This window comes from Carassius gibelio, chromosome A10 (assembly GCF_023724105.1).
Source record: "Carassius gibelio isolate Cgi1373 ecotype wild population from Czech Republic chromosome A10, carGib1.2-hapl.c, whole genome shotgun sequence".
Lineage (NCBI taxonomy): Eukaryota > Metazoa > Chordata > Actinopteri > Cypriniformes > Cyprinidae > Carassius > Carassius gibelio.
In genome coordinates this window covers 23045701-23065061 of record NC_068380.1, presented here as the reverse complement: position 1 = coordinate 23065061, position 19361 = coordinate 23045701, and the positions used below count along the sequence as shown (strand labels likewise).

Sequence of the window (19361 nt, the reverse complement as noted above, 5' to 3'; positions counted from 1 at the left end):
AACAACAATCACTACGGTTGTGTGTGTGTGCGTGTGTCTGTTTGTAGACGTACATTTTTTCAGTCCTGCAGTAATCCTGGATTCTCCTCTATGATTCAAACTAAAACAAACAAATTCAGTCACTTAACAAACAAAACATCACACTATTATTCCAGTTATGATTTAAAAAAAAACAATATAATCAAGATAAAACATGTTAAATCAAAACTGTAAATTGTTATTTGATGTTTGTCTTTTTTTCCAGGATATAAATGGATGTGCTCTAAAGCTCAGAGATTCTGCAGTAGCAAAATGTTCTCAGCACTTTTGATCAATGACTATACTATTTTTCATCTTTTCATCTGATTATCTATTTGTGAGATTTAGTCCAAACAGTTTTGAATTTTGAGATCTGATTTTGTGTCTCTGGAAAATAGTGATCTGTGACATTTTATTATTATTGAATATTAAAGTTTATGGTAACACTTTACATTAAGGTTTCCTTTATAAGCGTTTACTAAGTGTTTATAAATGACCAATAACTAATTAAAAAATGCATAATTGATCATAAGCTATAAATCCAGGAATAAAATGGATGATTTTAATGAAAAACCTGCCAAATAGTGAGGCAATTTTAACTCACTTTTTATAAATGCTTATTACACAGCTCTGTGGAATACTTGATTCTGATTGGTCAGTCCCTCAATAACAACCGGTAAAAGCTCATAACACAGGCTCATCTGGGTAAAAGCAGTTGGCACTGTACTCTTGCTTGAACTATTTTTATTATATTTTTTTCTTGGTGGAAGCTTTGCGTTTGTAAAATATTAAAACTAGATTCAAAAAGGGTACAATTATTTAATTATGTCATCCTGGTATCGCAGACTCACTGTAGTTTCATTCAAACACAGCTGCTGTCATTTTACCACAGTTATTTTATATGCAGTGATGGATCATAGCCAGCAAACTGGTAAAGTTTTAAAACATTTTTGTCTTAATTCTTTTATTGCCTTTATTTCTGTGGTGAAAAGTTCAAATATTTTAACTCAAATCAATATTTCGCTTTTAATTATTTACTTATGTGGCAAGTAGCCATTTAATAAGCAGTGCAGTGAACAACAAACAAACTTGCATTCCAAGGACCAGTTTATGGCACGGCTCTCTATCTGCCGGTGTTGAAGAAGATGTGCCCCACTGTGATTGGATCCTGGTGAAGGAACATAACCAAATGTTCCGAACCATTAGATAAGATGCCAAGACAACTGCCATACACCTCTAACAGGACAGGAAGGGAGACCTTCTGCCCCCACGACCACCTAAGAGAGGACTTCTTAAGCCCCTTTCACACTCTACGTCGGACCCGCAATATTTCCGGAACATTGCCGGGTTGCCTTCTGTGTGAAAGCAACCACGTCCCGGGATTGATTACCGAATTGAACCCGAGTCGGGGACCTAGTAACATTGGGGGGTTCGACCCGGGATGAGCGCTGTGTGAACAAAAGCCAGATCTAATTCCGTATCTAAGTGATGACGCGCGTTATCGCGCGACTCTTTTACCGCCTGTTTTGAAGGAAGATCAACGTTCGCGACGAAAACATGTGCAAACTGTAATGAAGCAGAGATCAGTTAGTTCCTCACTTTCTGCGCTGACGCCGAGATCGTTTGCTTGCTTCAGTGAAAGTATAACGTGCCTAGCGTTGTCGACTCGTACATTACACGTCACGCGCTGATGTCACGTGTCGTTACGGGATCTTTACGGGTTGTGTGTGAAAGCACGTACATATACCGGGTCATCACTGGCAGTGAGAAAGTGCCAAATCTAGCGACCCGGGAACAATTGCAGGAACAACTTTTCCCCTGTATTTGCCGGAATGGCAGTGTGAAAGGGGATTTACTGGACTATGGGTTGACCCTTACCATCAAAATCAATCCTAAGTTTTTGAAAATGCCTGCCATAAAAAATCCTCTGGATCTCTGAAAGAAACAGCAGTGGCAGAAACAAAGAAAGGCCACAAAGATCTATCCAAATCCATTCATACCCAAGTTTGGAGTCCTTAAACAGAAGCAAACTGTAAGGGATTCACTTCATATTGATAGCCATTGACTGTTAACACAACAGTTCACAGTAGAGGCCTTTTAACATATTATGATGTGAATAGGTGATAGTTCAACAGTTGCCTATCATGTTTAGACTCTTTTTGCTCCCCTTGATGTTGGTAATAATTTGAAAGAGGTTTGATAAAGAAATATTGCATGGATGAAATGTTAAAGACACTGTTAAACTGTGTACTCCACTGTATGCAAATGAGTTCCACACTAGGGTGGGCAACACCATGGCCACCTCGGACACTAGTGGCCAATCACATTCCTGGAATGGAGAAGCGCCAGATTCCAATCTCCTCCTCATCAGAAAGGGATAAATGATTTCTTCCAACAGATAGTCCCTGTTCTGACATACTAGGCACTTCAGATCAAAGCCTCAGTGGTCTAAAAGCACTCATCAATGTCAAAATGACTGAAATGGCCAATCAAATCAAGGCAGGCGGGTTTACTGTTCACAAATGCAAAGTGCGAAGCGTCAGTTTAACGTTACAGAGAGCGAGGCCAGATGAAGCTGCAAAACATTTAATATTAGTCGACTTTTAATAATACATTTTATGGTAGAAATGTTAACTGACCGACAGCTATATCCAGTGATGAAAATTTTTGAGAGGGAGAGAGATGTGTAAATTGTCTGCGTCTGTCTCTCTGTACAAACAATGGAGCAATTTTGCCCCCTTGTTTTTGATAAATATAATGTAGCAATTCAGTATCGATTAATTGAATTAATCGCATATCAAATTTGGAGAAATGAACCCCAAAAGATAATTTAAATCATCAAACAGGCATTACAAAAAGTAGGTTCACAAAGAAATAGTTTGTTTGATAAAATGTATTTCATATATATAGCCTACTCTTTTGGAACATTTAAGTAAATGATAAAAGAATTGTCTTTTTTGGTTGGGTAAACTTTAATTAAATAATTAATTTTCTTATTTTTTATTAATATTACTATGAAAATATAAAACAATTTCTCCACTGAAATGATACTCTAAATAATAAACTAAAACTGCCAGTAGGTGGTGGTAAATGCCTTAATGATTAAGTCATCGAGTTAATTCAATTCATTCAAATGGCAGATGATCCACATTTGTCTGGGGCGGGGCAAGTGTGTCAAATGCATTAATAATTTTAACTATTTTTTTTTTAATCTAAACTTTTAAACTTTATCTAATTAACGCTTTAAATTACCAGCCCTAGTTTTAATGCATTGGCCTTGTCACACACACACATATAGTACAATGTGTATCTGTTATCCACATTTTTTTTTAAGTTGAAAAAACTATTTATTAAAAAAAATATTCAGAAACTATTTGCATCAAATTGTATCATTTAAAAATGTGTATGTACCGTTTCAATACAGAATACATTAAAACGGGGGGTGTGGGAGTGGGGGGACAGTGGCTAACCAGAAAAATTTAAAATGGCACATCATGCCGAAAAGGTTGCCAAACCCTGTTCTAGAGAGACACTAACGTCTGCTTGTGGAACGTAATTTTGAACTTACCAAACCTCTTTCCTAAAGACCTTAGCTTTATACCTGCAGGACCTTCTACCCCCACGACCACCTAAGAGAGGACTTCTTAAGCCCCTTTCACACTCTACGTCGGACCCGCAATATTTCCGGAACATTGCCGGGTTGCCTTCTGTGTGAAAGCAACCACGTCCCGGGATTGATTACCGAATTGAACCCGAGTCGGGGACCTAGTAACATCGGGGGGTTCGACCCGGGATGAGCGCTGTGTGAACAAAAGCCAGATCTAATTCCGTATCTAAGTGATGACGCACGTTATTGCGCAACTCTTTTACCGGCTGTTTTGAAGGAAGATCAACATTCGCGACAAAAAAATATGTGCAAACTATAATGAAGCAGAGATCAGTTAGTTCCTCACTTTCCGCGCTGACGCCGAGTTCGTTCGCTTGCTTCAGTTTGACTCGTACATTACATGTCACGCCCTGATATCACGTGTCACTACGGGACCTTTATGGGTTGTGTGTGAAAGCACGCAAATATGCCGGGTAATCACTGGCAGTGTGAAAGTGCAACATCTAGGGACCCGGGAACAATTGCCTGAACACCTCTGACCCTTGTATTTGCCGGAATCGCAGTGTGAAAGGGGCTATAGAAATCTCTTTCATTGCCACATTCAGCTCAACAGCATTGCATTCAGCCATTGTGTGTTCATTCCATTTATTTGTTTCTGCAATTTATTCAGTCGCTTTTTTTCTTCTTTTTTGTTGTTGTTGTCTATTATCTTTTAGCAGTGCAAATTCATTTATTGATATCATTACTAGTTGGTGTAGTTACTCTTGCAGATCTATTGCTAATAATTTCATTAATCTTATTACAATTGTGTCTTCTTCGTGTTGATGATACAAGGCTCTACTAGCTAGCTAAACCACCAATCTTTCAGATAAATCAGTTCAATGATGAACTGCCTTTAACTATCATTTTGCATTATTGACACTCTGTGTTCCTAATGAATGTTGTTCAGTTGCTTTGACGCAATGTATTTTGTTTAAAGTGCTATATAAATAAAGGTGACTTGACCTGACTTGACCAGCTCCCTCCAGTGTGTGAAATTTAAATTGTAGAACAGCTTGTGGGAAACGCCCATATTGCCAAGTGAACAGTTTTTGACTGGTGCACTAACCTAAGTTAGGTGGGAATTGGTCATATGATATACTCATAACAGCACCTTGAGTGAGGTGTGATCCAAAATCACATCGTCCTTGGTGACATGAGTCTCGACTACATCAATGTACATCCAGGCAGTTGTTCTCTCAGAATAGCCAGACAGGGTGATCAGCCTGTATCAGACTGAAGGGGCTTATTCTGAGAGAACAATCAGTGACAACTATATTTATTAAAACAGATTCCTTATTACTTTCATGATGCAGCAAAATAGACTATTATAGAGAGACTTAAAGGTGATGTATTCATGTTTTGCTCATTTAAATCTTATGACTCATTTCACTTTTCTTACCAGAAGCTGTTCTTTATCTTACTAATTATTCTCTGCAAAAGTTCATGATGCCTATCCACAGTAACGATTAAAAACCTATATGGCACATAAAACTGCAACCATAACTTCATGAGATATAAATAATGACATTTTATATTCCAGTATTAGTAACATGTGTGCCTTAATGTAAAGTGAACACCTGTGAACCATTTATTAATGAGTAACTTATGATGGTGAACTGCCTTTTTATTATTTTGTGCTATTCTCTGAGGTCCCCTTGTAATGTTATCAAGATTTTTACATCAAAAAATGTTTGGTGCATGTGGGACCTGGTAGTAGACATCAGGAAGGACTGTCCTTGGAATGCAGCTAATTCACTCTCTAACAAAATCAGTAAGGGGATCCATCAGGTGGATTTGATCAAGACATCTTGAAACTGTGCAGAGGAGGGTGAAAACACAAAATGTATGGAGAAAAAAAGGGTTTTCCATATCCTGCATCTGTGACTGCCTACTACAACTTTCTATACAAAAAGTAACTTAGGCAATTGGAATCAATACATCGTTTTCAGTGAATGAGTGAGCAGAATGATTTTCATATAATTCTGAAGTAAGAACTTGAGTCTACCACATCCAGTTCTCAAAAGTCTTTTAGGAAAAATACAAAAAAATACCCCCTATCATGTAAAGTGCTTTGAGTACCCAGGAAAGCACTATTTAAATGTAACAAATTATTATTATTATTATTATTATTACTACAAAAATTTACTCTGTGTGTTTCATGGCCTTATTTCAGTGACTTCAGTGAAGTTTTTTTTACTAACCACGCATAAACTTCTTTTTTTCTCAAAAATACAAAAATGCATATTCATGTTGCTAACATTTTGGCCTAAAGCACAGTTTGTGCTGAATACAGTGACTTAAGCAGTTTATATGTTTGTAAGCAACTGAAAAATGCACAAATATCAGGGCATGTCAAACTTCTCCAGGGATTCCAAAACACCCTCAGACCCCAGAAGTTAAAGACACATCTCTTTAGTTAAGCATTCACACATCGTATCTCATAACCTTGCAATTCAGTTTGATCTGATTGAATAAACAATATCATTCTTTGCTTTTATTGCAATGGTTTAAACATCAGCTACACTAATTTTTCTTTATTTGCTATTCTGTTTCTGCTACAGGATGGGAATCCCATGGTAACTGGGAATTACACAATCTTCAGTCTGGATCTGTCCTCTTATGAAGGTCTGAACCAACATACAAAACTATAACATTTTTTTAAAGCTGGTTTGCAACAATTTGTATTGTGAAAATTGCCATACAAATAAACAGGAACTGAATTGATGACCAAACAACTGAACAGAGATAATGCCTCCCCTTAGAGGATCTCAAATGTCTAAAACCCTGAACCATCATACAAAACTACCAAATGTTTCTATAAGTTTGATCACAACATACAATCTTTGCTGTTCGAGTTCACCGTTTATGTTTATATACATGTCATTAACTAACTTAATGTTTCATACTTTACATTTCTGCCATATGGACATCACCTTGACATATTCACCACTAATAAACTACTAAATGTAATCTAGAAACTTTAATTTACTGTGAAACTGCTTTGCAATATTGCATATTGCATATTGTTGTAGCATTTAGAAACCCCATAGACTTGTGTAGATTTAGGAGTTTAAATAAGATCTGAAAACTTTTTCTGCTCAACATACTTGAGTTTCTCCAGACTAAAGTTGGGAGTCTTGAGTTTTTCAGAGAGTAGCTTGACTCCTAAATCTCCTGGGTGATTGTAGCTCAGATCCACCTCTCTCATGTATGAGGGGTTTGAACTCAGAGCTGAAGACACGTAACCACAGCCTTCCTCTGTCACCATACAGCCAGACAACCTAGAGACACACACAGCAACAGTCAACATCACAATAGTTTGGCAGTCAGACAACACAGACAGAGTCATTTGTGCTGTAGCTGTTATTTTCTGTAGTTTCAAAACGTAAAAAAAAATATATATTTATAATCCCAGTAAGAACAGTATCAACATATTTCTATATTGTTACTAGACACCAGGAGAAGAAAACTGAATTGCCATTTTTAAATTCACTCACTGTCAATTCATAAAATATAATTTTATTAATTTAGCTGTATCAGGAAGAAACAAAATTCCCAAAATCATTGCATATTACAGATATATTGTTTGAATAGAAAGTAAATTGACATAGTTTAATAACAATAATTATAGAAAGAGTTCATTTTCAAAAAACAATAAACACCACGTTAGGGCTGTGCAAAAAATCAAATGCGATTTTCATGCACATCTCATCAGTAAAGGAGCTTCTGTGATTAGTAGTTTATCTCCAGCACGTGCATTCAGATCAGGGTTGCCAGGTTTTCACAACAAAGGCTGCCCAGTTGCTTCTCAAAACTAGCCCAATCACATTTCGTTGCGGATGATAAAATACATGTTTTTTTGGCAGGGTTCACTTGATAAAATTCACATTTTATGGGCTAAATATCACATTATTGGGATTGGGGTCACTTCGTTCCATGGATGTGAAAAACAACCGTAGACTTGGCAACACTGGTTGGCATTTACTACACAGAGCCATTGTACACTTACAGACTACACAAAATGGATTTCAACAACAAAGTTTGTCAAGCGTCGGCTGAGGAGGTTATGATACACAGTGTTTCTGTTTAACTCTGAAACATGAAATGTGGAGTAATCTGCTTCTGCCAAAAAAAGACTGTTGGAATGATCTGCTTTTGCTAAAAACAAACTTTTAATATACAGTACAGACCAAAAGTTAGGACACACCTTCTCATTCAAAGAGTTTTCTATATTTTCATGACTATCAAAATTGTAGATTCACACTGAAGGCATCAAAACTATGAATTAACACATGTGGAATTATATATGGAATTCTAAACATAACAAAAAAGTGTGAAACAACTGAAAATATGTCATATTCTAGGTTCTTCAAAGTAGCCACCTTTTGCTTTGATTACTGCTTTGCACACTCTTGGCATTCTCTTGATGAGCTTCAGGAGGTAGTCACCTGAAATGGTCTTCCAACAGTCTTGAAGGAGTTCCCCGAGAGATGCTTAGAACTTGTTGGCACTTTTGCCTTCTGTCTGCAGTCCAGCTCACCCCTAAACCATCTCGATTGGGTTGAGGTCCGGTGACTGTAGAGGCCAGGTCATCTGGGACAGCACCCCATCACTCTCCTTCTTGGTCAAATCTCCCTTGATGCTTTCAGTGTGACTCTACAATTTTCATAGTCATGAAAAGAAAGAAAACTCTTTGAATGAGAAGGTGTGTCCAAACTTTTGGTCTGTACTGTATATAAAAATATACAGTACGGTGTATACAAGCACGGTGAGTAATGGCTTCTCCTGCTATCGTTATTTGCACCTCTTGCCACATGTACAGTTTATCTATCTCTGTCGCTGATGAGGGATTCACATGTGATACATGCAGGGAAATAGTTAGGCTGACAGAGAAGATTTCTGAATTAGAGCCAGCATTCCAAACTTTAATTGAGGACAGTAAGAATGTTAGGGCTCTAGATATGGCTTTGGATGCGTCTAGCTCAGGGATTCCTGTGCATTGTTTGGTTCCGGAAACAGAGCCCCTGCAGCAGGAAAACTGGGTGACGGTGAGGCAGCGTAGTCGTGGGTCAAAACACCGCTCTTCTGTTCCGATCAAAATATTAAACAGGTTCTCCCCACTCAGTGATGCACCCACTGAGAAACCTGATGAAAGTGCTCTAGTTATTGGTGATTCTATTGTACGGAATGTGAATATAGAGACACCAGCCACCATAATCAAATGTTTACCGGGAGCCAGAGCACCTGACATCTTGGCAAATTTAAAAGTGCTGGCTAATGCTAAACGTAAATACAGTAAGATTGTTATTCATGGCGGTGCAAATGATGTTCGACTTCGCCAGTCGGAGATCACTAAACAATAACTCAATAACTTTAAAGAGGTGTGTGAACTTGCAAGCACGATGTCAGACACTATAATATGCTCTGGTCCCCTCCCTGCTAACCGTGGTGACGAGATGCATAGCAGATTGTCATCACTCAATGGCTGGATGTCTAAGTGGTGCCCACAGAATAACATAGGTTATATAGACAATTGGACGAGCTTTTGGGGCAGACCTGACCTGTTTAAAAGAGATGGTCGTCATCCCTCCTGGGGTGGTGCCACTCTTCTCTCTAGAAATATGGCAAAAAGTCTTAGTGTTTATACTTGACTAACTGGGGCCCAGGTCAGGAAGCAGACAGACTGGCTAAACCGACCGTCTGCTAGCTGCCTCCCATCACAGAGGTCAGTTAATTCTCAGCACATAGAGACTTTTCACCTAGATATCACACTATAGAGACTGTGTCTGTTCCCCGAACTAGAAAATACAAAAAACGTCCAAACCAAGTTAAGATTAACAATTTACTTAAGGTTCAACAAATAAAAAACAGAAGCAATATGGATAAACAAATGATAGAGCTTGGCTTATTGAATATCAGATCCCTTTCTAAGAAAACACTTTTTGTAAATAATATGATCACTGATCATAATATAGATGTACTCTGTTTGACAGAAACCTGACTAAAACCTGACGATTACATTATTTTAAATGAGTCCACCCCCCAAGATTACTGTTATAAACATGAGCCGCGTCTAAAAGGCAAAGGTGGAGGTGTTGCTTCAATTTATGACAACGTTTTCAGGATTTCTCAGAGGGCAGGCTTCAAGTATAACTCGTTTGAAGTAATGGTGCTTCATTTAACATTATCCAGAGAAACATATGTTAATGATAAATCACCTGTTATGTTTGTACTGGCTACTGTATACAGGCCACCAGGGCACCATACAGACTTTATTAAAGAGTTTGGTGATTTTACATCTGAGTTAGTTCTGGCTGCAGATAAAGTTTTAATAGTTGGTGATTTTAATATCCATGTTGATAATGAAAAAGATGCGTTGGGATCAGCATTTATAGACATTCTGAACTCTATTGGTGTTAGACAACACGTTTCAGGACCTACTCATTGTCGAAATCATACTCTAGATTTAATACTGTCACATGGAATTGATGTTGATAGTGTTGAAATTATTCAGCCAAGTGATGATATCTCAGATCATTATTTAGTTCTGTGCAAACTTCATATAGCCAAAATTGTAAATTCTACTTCTTGTTACAAGTATGGAAGAACCATCACTTCTACCTCAAAATATTGCCTTTTAAGTTATCTTCCTGATGTATCCAAATTCCTTAGCATATCCAAAACCTCAGAACAACTTGATGATGTAACAGAAACTATGGACTCTCTCTTTTCTAGCACTTTAAATAAAGTTGCTCCTTTACGCTTAAGGAAGGTTAAGGAAAACAGTTTGGCACCATGGTATAATGAGCATACTCGCACCCTAAAAGAGAGCAGCCCGAAAAATGGAGCGCAGCTGGAGGAAAACAAAACTAGAGGTATTTCGTATTGCTTGGCGGGAAAGTAACCTATCCTACAGAAAAGCATTAAAACTGCTAGATCCAATTATTTTTCTCTTCTTTTAGAAGAAAACAAACATAACCCCAGGTATTTGTTCAATACAGTGGCTAAATTAACGAAAAATAAAGCCTCAACAAGTGTTGACATTTCCCAACACCACGGCAGTAATGACTTTATGAACTACTTCTAAAATCGATACTATTAGAGAAAAAATTGCAACCATTCAGCCGTCAGCTACAGTATCACATCAGACAGTGCACTATAGACCCCCTGAGAAACAGTTCCACTCATTCTCTACTATAGGAGAGGAAGAATTGTATAAACTTGTTAAAACATCTAAACCAACAACATGTATGTTAGACCCTATACCATCTAAGCTCCTAAAAGAGGTGCTTCCAGAAGTCATAGATCCTCTTCTGACCATTATTAATTCCTCATTGTCATTAGGATATGTCCCCAAAACCTTCAAACTGGCTGTTATTAAGCCTCTCATCAAAAAACCACAACTTGACCCCAAAGAACTAGTTAATTATAGACCAATCTCGAATATCCCTTTTCTGTCCAAGATACTAGAAAAGGTGGTATCTTCACAATTATATTCCTTCTTAGAGAAAAATGGTATATGTGAGGATTTCCAGTCAGGATTTAGACCGTATCATAGTACTGAGACTGCTCTCCTTAGAGTTACAAATGATCTTCTCTTATCATCTGATCGTGGGTGTATCTCTCTATTAGTTTTATTGGATCTTAGTGCTGCGTGTGACACAATTGACCACAACATTCTTTTGCATAGACTTGAACACTTTGTTGGCATCAGTGGAAGTGCATTAGCATGGTTTAAATCGTACTTATATGACCGCCATCAGTTCGTAGCAGTGAATGAAGATGTATCATATCGATCACAAGTGCAGTATGGAGTACCTCAAGGCTCAGTACTAGGGCCGCTACTCTTCACGCTTTATATGTTACCCTTGGGAGATATCATCAGGAAACATGGTGTTAGCTTTCACTGTTATGCTGATGATACTCAGCTCTATATTTCTTCACGGCCCGGTGAAACACACCAATTTGAAAAACTAATGGAATGCATAGTCGATATAAAAAACTGGATGACGAATAATTTCTTACTGCTAAATTCCGAAAAAAAACAGAGGTGTTAATTATAGGACCTAAAAACTCCGCTTGTAATAACCTAGAACACTGTCTAAGACTTGATGGCTGCTCTGTCAATTCTTCGTCATCAGTTAGGAACCTAGGTGTGCTATTTGATCGCAATGTTTCCTTAGAAAGCCACATTTCTAGCATTTGTAAAACTGCATTTTTCCAACTCAGAAATATATCTAAATTACGGCCTATGCTCTCAATGTCAAATGCAGAAATGTTAATCCATGCATTTATGACCTCAAGGTTAGATTATTGTAATGCTTTATTGGGTGGTTGTTCTGTACGCTTAATAAACAAATTACAGCTAGTCCAAAATGCAGCAGCAAGAGTTCTTACTAGAACCAGGAAGTATGACCATTTTAGCCCGGTCCTGTCAGCGCTGCACTGGCTCCCTATCAAACATCGTATAGATTTTAAAATAATGCTTATAACTTATAAAGCCCTGAATGGTTTAGCACCTCAGTATTTGAATGAGCTCCTTTTACATTATAATCCTCTACGTCCGCTACTTTCTCAAAACTCAGGCAATTTGATAATACCAAGAATATCAAAATCAACTGCGGGCAGCAGATCCTTTTCCTATTTGTCACCTAAACTCTGGAATAACCTACCTAACATTGTTCGGGAGGCAGACACACTCTTGCAGTTTAAATCTAGATTAAAGACCCATCTCCTTAACCTGGCTTACACATAACATACTAATATGCTTTTAATATCCAAATCTGTTAAAGGATTTTTAGGCTGCATTAATTAGGTAAACCGGAACCGGAAACACTTACCATAACACCCTATGTACCTGCTACATCATTAGAAAAATGGTAAGTACGGTAATATTTGTCTGTTTCTCTCTTATTCCGAGGTCACTGTAGCCACCAGATCCAGTCTGTATCCGCTCTCATCGGGCTCTCTTCTCGAGGGAAGAGAGTTCAGCATCTGGTCCTCACGGATCGCGTCCTGCTTGTGCCGAGGCAGAGCGGCGACACATTTCATGGTGCTTCCAGATGGAGCTCGCTGACCGTCTCGAGAGGGGCGTTAACCTCTCGGACGTGTCATCGGCTGACGAGAGTGAGCTGCAGGTGGATGACGGAGACAATTCTCCTACTGATACTGCAGCGAGTGCTCTTCGGGCTGGGCACGAGATGGCTGAGGAGGATGATTTAGATCCTCAACCTTGTCAGCCATCATCAGAGTTGGTGGAAGTTATGGAGCGCGCCACTGAAAATCGGGGATCGGGGAGTATGGTTATGTGTCGATGCCGCCCATTGACGAGATGTTTGCGAACCATCTCGTATCTGGGCGGGTGTCGACACTAAAAGCTCAGACTCTGCCATACAAGAACCTTAAAACCACGGCTCGCTTGAATGGGAGAGCGTACACGGCAGCAGGTCAGGCTGGTGCTGCCCTTCATACCATGGCAGTGCTCCAAGCCTACCAAGCTGACCTGCTGCAGGATCTCGACCAGGGGCAGGGCTGTCCCCTGAGGCGGTCGCTGAGTTGCGCCGGACCACAGATTTGTCTCTCCGGGCCACTAAACAGACTGCTGCCACGATTGGCCGATCGATGGCGGCAATGGTGGCCATGGAGAGGCATCTGTGGCTTAACTTGGCTGATATCGGGGAGAAAGAAAAATCCCTTCTCCTTGATTCAACAGTTTCGCCTGCTAAACTTTTGGCACCTCCATTGAGGCAGTGGTTGGAAAGTTTCGGGAGGCGAAGGCGCGCTCAGCCGCATTTAAGACCTGTATACCGCTGAGATCCGGGCCCCAGCCCAGGCATGTGGGAGGAGCTGGTCCGTCTTGGTCTGAGGACCGTAGACAGGACAGAGGTCTAGTGTCACCTCTCGTGCGCCCCCTCCATGGAGGAGCCTCCCTCAAGAAGAGGGACTTAAGGGAGGTCATTCAGCACAAGCAATGCTCCGCGGAAGTAGGGTTTGATCTCCCTGGAGGGCCTTTTCTACCAGCCCTCTCCCTCTTCTTGACTCTCCAGGCGTTTATGTTACACCAGCCCTGGGGATAGGCCTTATGATGAGAACTATGTTCTGATGGCCCGCCGTAGCAACTGGTTGATGTGAGCGCCTCTTTTAGGCATGTAAAAGTGGTGGACCCCAGATTCATTGAGAACCCTCTGGCGAGTTTTCACTCCGCACGCTGCAGGTGATCTTTTTGGTCTTTAAAATTCTTTGTGTATAACTAACACTAATTTGTTTTTCTCTACAGACCTTGTTCCCTGTATAGACCTAGGAGGTCATTCTTAGAGGAGCAATTAAAGTATTGGACTTTAGGACTTTAAGCCTCCCCCAGTTGGTGGCTAGAACGAATTAAGGAGAAGCTCAAAGAAGATTTGGCTTCCGTGCTGAGTATGTGATGGCCTTCCTGTCATAACATTTTATATGCATGGTGGGCATTTTATATGCATTTCTGTTTAGCCTCAGGGCTATTAGACACCAAGGGGTAGAGTAGTTGGTCTTCCTAAAAAAAGAGAAAAGGAGAGCTGTTTTGCTTTAGGTTTCGACTGACACTGGCGCTTCAGATAGATCTTCAGATAGATGTCCTGCCTATCGGTTTGTGACATTGGTATCCTGAGTACTCGCTCCCTGAGCTCTGTAAGGTTTCAGTAGGTTGAGCGTTTCACAGCCTCTCAATCAAGTAGGCTGTGGCTCCACCGAACCCTCAGGTAGATCTATGCTTGTAGGTCGGCCCTCACCTGGGCCGCTTCTGTAGCTGGCCTAGGCTATGCTAGGGATATTGGAAGTGTGTTGCTTGTTAGGCTGTGTTAAATGGGAGTTGTTGGCCAAGGCTCGCCCCTTTCTCTGCATTCAGGGGTGATAGAGTAATGCAGGGTGGTAGCTGAGGTAGATTCAGTCTGGCAGGGTTAGGCCATCTTTCGCTCTGCGAAGTGATAGTTCGTCAGACCCTGCCGAACAGAGATGTTTGGGTCTCTAGAGCTGGCTCCACTCAGCCCGTTGAGCTAATCGCTCGACTGATGGGTTGAAGTGGGTTGGCTTGCAATTTAGAGCCCCCCGCTCCCCTAGGCTGGGCGCAGGACAAATCCCTGTCACCCTTTGGAGCCACTTGCAGGCCCGCTCCCTGTCTAACATTGCAGGGGCATATGGTTGTTACTCCCCCACTAACTCAGGGTAGTTTTGAGTAGTCAATTCTCAGCTCTATATTTATCTACCTCACACCACGATGGCTTCGGTTGAGCAGGGAGTTCTAAACTACATTTCATTCTGGTATTTGAACTCCGCTCCCTTGAAGCCAGAGCATTTCCATGGACTGACGCCTATGCATTTAGTAGGTAGGCCCCTAATGGGGCCTCCACTAGGCACAATGGCGTATGTTGTACTCCTCTGCTATAAGGGTATTTTTTTTGCTGAGTACACTGCCTTTGGCAATGTGATTAGGTATCAGGATGCAGTAGTAACAGCTGTTTGCCGTGAAGGCTGCACGGTTAGGTAGTAGGCCCCAGCAGGCTTCCTTGACCGGGTAGCCCCCAAATAGGGCTCCTATGCCAGCTCACCTTCGGCGGTTGGCCCTTGTAGTTTGGGCAGAAGGCTCACTGCCGAGTAGTAGGCCTTTAACAGGCCTCCTTGGAGGTGGGTCACAACATTGTGGAACATACACTAGGACAAAACTATAGGAAAATATTTTTAATAGTATGGTTCCAGCAGTGTACGTTAAAGTAGCAAAATAGACTCGTATCAGCTAGTAGGCTCGACCAGGCCTCACAGTTAGGCAAGTCCCCAGCAGTAGTCACATCCAGCTGATTAGACTGTTTCAGGTAGTAGGCCTCTTTAGGCCTCCCTGAAGGTGGCCCCCACATTTTGTGGTGGTCAGGTAGTAGGCTTTTCTAGGCCTCCCTGAGGGTTAAATCCCACATACTGTGGTTACTAGGTGGCAGGCCCCACAGGCCTCTCTGAAGTTCAATTCCTGCTTTTTTGAACTATCAGGTAGTAGGCCTCATAAGGCCTCCCTGAAGGCAAAGCCCCAAAGACTGCCAGTCTGGCTCACTATCAGCTATGGTTTTCAGGTAGTAGGCCTCTCCAGGCCTCCCTGAAAGTAAGCAAAGTGAACTCCCATGCACTGTGCTTATCAGGTAGTAGGCCTCACTAGGCCTCCCTGAAGTTGAGCCCCCTCCAGGCCTCTCTGTAAGCGAGCTCCCATGTTTTGTGGTTGTCAGGTAGTAGGCTTCATCAGGCCTCCCTGGAGTTGAGTTCCAAATTATTTTCAGTTTCCACTTAAGGTGGTTATCTGGTAACAGGTAGTAGGCCTCTCTAGGCCTCTCTGTAGGTGAACTCCCACATATTGTGGTTATCAAGTAGTAGGCTTCACCAGCCCTCTCTGAAGGTGAGCTCCCACATACGGTGGTTGTCAGGTAGTAGGCCTTTCCAGGTCTCCCTGGGAGTTGTTTCACAGTGATGCTGGGTTTTGTAAGCTAGTGGCCGCTTACTTTCAGTTAAGCAGTCCTTATCAGGCAGCTACCGAAGGTGAGCTTGCGCCCTGGGTTGGCTCAAGTTTTTATTCTCTGCTACGGGTTCCCTCCTGGACCCTCTTTATCCTGCTACAGCCTGGTTGCCTACCAGGTAGATCTTATGCTCCCCTCACTGAGGGTCAATGTGAGTATGTGGTCTCCTGAGTCTGGTGAGTCGGTCGTAGGCATCTCATGAGGTCTCCCAATTAGATCAGTCCTTACTGTGCGTTCACACCGCCGGCGTCGAGAGCGTCAAAGTGGCCGGAAGTCATTCATTTTCAATGTAAGCCTCCGTCTAGCAGTGCGGCGCGACTTGGCCGTTGAGAGCATCGAGTAGAGTTGAAATCAAGGCAACTTTATGGTAATGAGCTATGACGCGGTTGGGCAGCAACCAATCGGAACATAGAAGTCCACCACTTGAGAGGATTCCAGAGAACACAGCTCCGACCACATTAGTTCCTAAGCACAATGGAGGATAGGTTTATACAGGGACATAAAAAATGAATTAAAAGTGAAACGTGGACCAAGGTGTCTGAGATTGTTCATTTTATGTAAAGGATCTTAATATTTCGTCCACTACAATATGTAATGAAGTTAACTTATAACGTTACCCTCCTTGTGGTTAGTCTGCACAATATCAACAAGCTTGTTTGCTTTGCGGCCACTTTAAATACAAAATAAGCATTCGATCTACGTCAGAGCGTCTGAGTGCTCACGAATCTTTCTGCAGCGTCGTGAGCAGAGCGGCAAGAGCGATTTTTGATGCTCTCGACGCCGGCAGTGTGAACGCACAGTTAGGCCCTCACAGGCCTCCTCAGTGTTTTGAAACACAAACACTGGCTAGATCCGTGGATCGAGTAGAGAAACTCCCCTCGCTGGCAAGGGTTGTAAAGCACTATGCTGAGTGATACTCTCCAGGATATCCAGTCTCTGAGATCCGTGCCGAGTGGTTCACTGCCTGTTCTGCAGTTCTTCGGGTTGGATGCCTTCCTAAAGGGAAGTGTCCAGAGGCTCTGTCTTCTAGAGTTGGGGTACTCGAACTTGGACTCGGACTTGACACGGACTTCAACATTTTGGACTCGGAAAATATTCAGAGTACAGTCGAGTCCACGTCATGTGTAACAATAAAACCAGCATAAAATTGAAATGATAAATTAATGAATATCTCCCCTTCTGTCATTTTACTGCACCACACCGGCAGGCAGAAGTCTCATGCTTGCAGACGAAACACACGCACCACTCAGTCACTGGATATCAGTGTGGATTAGTGATGGGAAGTTCGATTCTTTTCCGCGAACCGGTTCTTTCGGACGGTTTGATTCAAAAAACCGGTTGAAAAAAAAAACAGTTCACTGGATACATAATCCATTGCGATGTATTTGTTATTAAATGAATTTACGTTTCGTCAGATTGCCCTTCATTCAAGCCCTCGGTTTACCCGCACTCATTACATTAGCACAAAATCAGTTCAGAATCAATCACCAAAAGAATCAGTTTGGTTCAGACACGCTTCATGCTGAATCACGAATGCGCAGTATCATCAGCTCCTCGGTTCTCGAATCGGACGCGTCCGAAAGAAACGGTTTTCGGTTCAGTTTACTGATACAACCGGTTCTTGACTCGAGAACGAGAATCGCTCAAAACCCGGGTAGGAAAATCTGACAGGGTAGGATAAAATGTCAGGATACCAGCACATGCTGCAGTTCAGTATCATCAGCTGCTCTACTCGTGTTCATGTTCTGTTTACTACAAACTCAGTTTTTGAATCTGTCATCATTAACTATAAATACAGTACAGATATTTCATAAATCATCCCTTATTCATATTAAACATGGAGTCTTTAGAGTCTTAATCATTGTCCAACTTCCCTGAAAACCCCTTTGGCCCATACATAATCTACAATATACAGATTAGAAACATGTAGCCCCTATCTTAAAAAAAAATGTGTATATATATATATATATATATATATTAGGGGTGTAACGATACGCGTATTCGTATTGAACCGTTCGGTACGACGCTTTCGGTTCGGTACGCGGTACGCATTATGTATACCGAACGGTTCGTTGGAGTATTTAATTATATTTGAAAAAAAAAAAAAAAAAAGAGAGAGAGAAATATAATGATATGCGTTCAACAAGGTAGCCCAATAACCCAAACAACGTAACAGGCAACGCCCCTGACACTCCCGAAGAAGAAAAAAACACCATCTTATATGTTTATGTTAGGCTACTCAGCAGGCGCTCGCTCACTCAGTACGCGCTGAAGGCTCGTTGCAAAATAGCCAATGCGTTTAACAGACTAGAAATGAGAAGATCCTCCAATAACCAACAGGTCTGGTGTTTGGGTGCACTTTGGATTCCAACGGTATGTCGCATCTGCAACATGACAGGGTACACCAGCGGGAATACAAAAAAAAAAAAAAAAAAACACCAGCGGGAATATCTGGGATATATGCGTCAGTACTATCTGGGAAAAGACGAAAAAAAAGGAGAAACATGCACGCAGCAAACTATCCCTGCAGCATTTAGACACTATAGCTTACAGGGAATCCAACCCAAACACCAGACCTGTTGGTTATTTTAGGATCTTATATTTCTGGTCTGTTAAATGCATTCGACATTTTGCAACGAGCCTTCAGCGCGTGCTGAGTGAGCGAGCGCCTTAGGGGCCGTTCACATATCGTGCCTAAAAACGCATGGAAAACGCTAAGCGCGTCTTTCTCCTCCTTTCCAAAGCGCTCGGGCAGAAGCGCTCATGAGGCGTCTGTCTTTGCTAAGCAACAATGACGTGCTCTCTCCATGAGACGCGGAAATTTCAGCGAAGGATAAATGGATTTGCAGCTCTAAAAATCGCTTGCAGTAGCTCTGCTACTAAATTTATTTCAAAATTGCAATCCATATACAACTATGATCAGCTGTTCCTTCATCTTGGCTGAGCTCTCAACGTTGTTACGGGAAAGGATGAAGCTGATTGGTTGGTTCTTGTCACATGACCCGCGGTGCGCTTGCGGCATTCTGAAAAGTTGAGATGTTTTTACATTTTGCTGTATCTAAAACGTATCGAACCGAACCGAACCGAACCGTGACATCAGTGTATCGTATCGAACCGAACCGTGAATTTTGTGAACCGTTACACCCCTAATATATATATATATATATATA

General features: G+C 41.3%; 1 protein-coding gene across 1 annotated transcript in view; it reads right to left on the bottom strand.

Annotated features, from left to right (window-relative positions):
• The window catches only part of LOC128020676 (NACHT, LRR and PYD domains-containing protein 12-like), a 36097-nt gene that overhangs the window by 6936 nt on the left and 9800 nt on the right, over positions 1-19361 (bottom strand). The window contains exons 5-6 of the mRNA XM_052607282.1: positions 6775-6948; positions 54-100 (exon numbers count right to left, since the gene is read on the bottom strand). Of these exons, the coding sequence (XP_052463242.1) occupies positions 54-100; positions 6775-6948 (221 nt within the window). The remainder of the gene's footprint in view (positions 1-53; positions 101-6774; positions 6949-19361) is intronic.